Genomic DNA, 2,717 nt, shown 5'->3' with positions numbered 1-2,717 from the left:
AGGAGTTCAATGACATCTGCAATGAGTGCTGGGGAGTGCTTGTAGCAGCTGGAGGCGTTGTCTGGCTGTTACCGAGGTCGTTGACCATAGCTTGGGTGTCAATGCTATCGTTCGCTGAATCTTAAGATAGTTTAGTGAAATTGGACAAGTATATTGAGATGCGACTGACCGCGCATTGAACCAAAGGCACGTGGGGTCTTCGAATTTGCACTGAAGACGTCGGCATCGGAGAGATCAGACCTATGAGAGTGTCCTAAGAGAAAAGGTCAGAACAACTTCAGAATGTGAAGATAGGTACGTACTTTCGATCTCTTCGTCACTCATGCTCTGCCTTCTGCCTATGTTACCTGCTCTCTCTTGCCTCACTTTTTGGGCCCTAGGGCTAGCTTGCACCTCAGTAGCATCGAAACTATTCCGCCTCGGTCTGTTATCTTTTCGTGGAGTGTCTCCTGGGTCGCGCCGAGCACGAGAAAATATACTTCTGATGCTCTCTTGAGCAACACTGGCATTTGAGGAACCAAAATGGGGCTGATCAAAGTCAGACTCTCGTTCTGAAGGTGATGGCGGAGTTGGTATCGCAGTAGACGACGAGGATGGCGGAGGAAGTCTGGCCATGACAGCACGTAGACGGGCAGCTGGAGTATCTTCTGGTAAAGTGGCAGATGTATCCATTATCGAGAATGAAGATAGCAAGTTCCGCGAAGGCTCGTCGCCGATATTGAGCTCAACGCTGTTGCTTGCGATGGGATCCGAGAGGCGTGATGGACCTGACTGTGGACTGTCAAAATTGTTTCGAGGTGTTCGAGATACCCTAAGACGAGGAAGCGGAGGAGGTAGCGCTGATGGAGAGTCCATGTCGAACAGAGGACGAGCTGCGTCTCGTCGCGGTTGCCGATAAACAAGCGTGTATAACACGTGATCAACAATAGTTGTGGCGGTGCTACTGAGTTCCGCCATGTCAGGTGTAACGGACTCATCAACAAAGCGAAAAATACATAATTATAAGTATCCTGGTCCTACCTCTTATTTTTAAATGGTCTTCGGCTGAAAACAAGGGAGCTGTGTGGAAAATTCTGGTCAATCATGCAATTGTGACCAGGCCCTCGGAGAATTGTCCTGATCAACGGACACATTTAGTTTCAACTCAAGCTGTACAGTTATTTACCGGTCAATGAAACAGCAAAACTGGATATTTACTGTAGGTTCCAATTGGTTGGGAATTTTGACTAGGTTTGAATGTAAGAATGTGTAATACTATACAACAATAAGATACAGTAAAAAAAAGATGCTCAAAGGTGCGAGTACAAGTCCGTTTTCACAGCATTATCGTGGCGTGGGTATTCTAGGCTATTTTGAGTCATTGAAACAGTCCGGCCCATATACCCAAACCTCATTAGTCAGCTACTCGGAATCGCTCGAGTGCTATAGAAAAGTGAGATCTCCTTTCCAGTCTCTCTCTGATATACAGCCTCAAAATCTTTGCAGATTTTTCTTGCACCTTTCCGAGGAGCACCAGGTAGTTTGACAAGCTCATTCTTGTATGCAATCATTTGCAATGACTGCCTTTTCCATTAGCTGGTCATGGCATTTGTGAGCAATCTGACACTTTTTCGAGTTTGATTTGGCATGTCCAGGCATAGTAAAAAATTGAACAAGAGGAGAAATAAAGTTCGGAGGCAGCAGGGCAATAATGGACGCATTGGACTGTCAGACTGTCCATCAAAGGTGATGGCTTGGCAGAACCGCACTTTTATTTATGCCCTAGACTCCTCAGATAATGGCCGCTTGGTCTCAAACCTGTCACACAGGTTCTTCAGAAGGTCATTAACATTATTGAGGCCTTTGTGGGTGATTACATTCAGATGGAGGACACACATTTCCAGGTCAGATTTTGAGTTCATGAGAAAATAGATATTTTTAGAACAGAAGCCTCAATTTCTCGGGAATATTATTCATGTCACATATGAAGAATCACTGCAGAACATGAAGATACAATACACATCAGCAATGTAATACAAGTTGATGATGAAGGATGAAGGGAGGGAGAGCAAGAGGCTAAGTGTTTCATTGAACCATGGTGTTGCAATGACCGGTAAATAACTGTATACTATAACCAACGAATTTGTTGTGGCTCGCTGTGATCCATCAATGCATCAAGTTTGAAGCTGAAGGTCTGAGGTTTGGCCTTCCAATGAAGGAATCCAGTCTGTCATCCGCCTGGTCAGCATTCTAGTTAACAGAGAAATGCACGATACACGGGAAAGGGTACGTTAGGGTCCCTGAAAATCCGTAATAAAGCAAATGCGATTGACGTAGGACTAATTGTAAGGATTACTGCAAACCGTATGGATGTAATATGTAAAATGTACCTATGAGTTTGCCGAAGACGGCAGGCACGCTTCGGCAGGTAATTGCCGAAACCTTATGTGGCCAACTGCACAGTCGAGCTGACTCAGGACCTTCGTCGTCTGCATTAGCTTCACCTCAAGACAATATGGGAAAAGGTTCGTCGCCGTCATTGCTGATGCTGTCGTCTCTGTCCATTGACCCAGATACCCCCTAGTTCACGGCTCTCTTGCCCGTGCTGGCAAAGTCAAATCACAGACACCAAAGGTTGAAGCGCAGGAGAAGAAAAAGACGCCCAAGGGCCGCGCCAAGAAGCGTGTTCTATACAACCGTCGGTGAGCAGCTTGACGGCTTGAAAATGGAGGACGATG

General features: G+C 45.9%; 1 protein-coding gene across 1 annotated transcript; it reads left to right on the top strand.

The window, feature by feature from the left end:
- Window positions 1-2,220: 2,220 nt before the first annotated feature.
- On the top strand, window positions 2,221-2,717 carry EV420DRAFT_857916 (ribosomal protein S30-domain-containing protein). The gene is made up of 2 exons (XM_060483752.1): window positions 2,221-2,504; window positions 2,564-2,717. Exons 1-2 carry the CDS (start codon window positions 2,372-2,374, stop codon window positions 2,683-2,685), a joined length of 255 nt encoding a protein of 84 aa, XP_060321304.1. The 5' UTR covers window positions 2,221-2,371; the 3' UTR covers window positions 2,686-2,717.

Source organism: Desarmillaria tabescens (genome assembly GCF_030435595.1).
Source record: "Desarmillaria tabescens strain CCBAS 213 chromosome Unknown EV420scaffold_420, whole genome shotgun sequence".
NCBI classification, from domain to species: domain Eukaryota; kingdom Fungi; phylum Basidiomycota; class Agaricomycetes; order Agaricales; family Physalacriaceae; genus Desarmillaria; species Desarmillaria tabescens.
Note: the sequence above shows the minus strand (reverse complement) of the source record. Positions and strands in the feature narration are given on the sequence as shown.

Excerpts from the sequence above, each read along its gene's own strand:
- EV420DRAFT_857916 (XM_060483752.1), top strand. The coding sequence starts at position 2,372 with ATGAGTTTGCCGAAGACGGCAGGCACGCTTCGGCAGGTAATTGCCGAA. Across the intron at positions 2,505-2,563 it reads TCAAGACAATATGGGAAAAG|TTCACGGCTCTCTTGCCCGT; the intron begins GTTCGTCGCCGT and ends GATACCCCCTAG.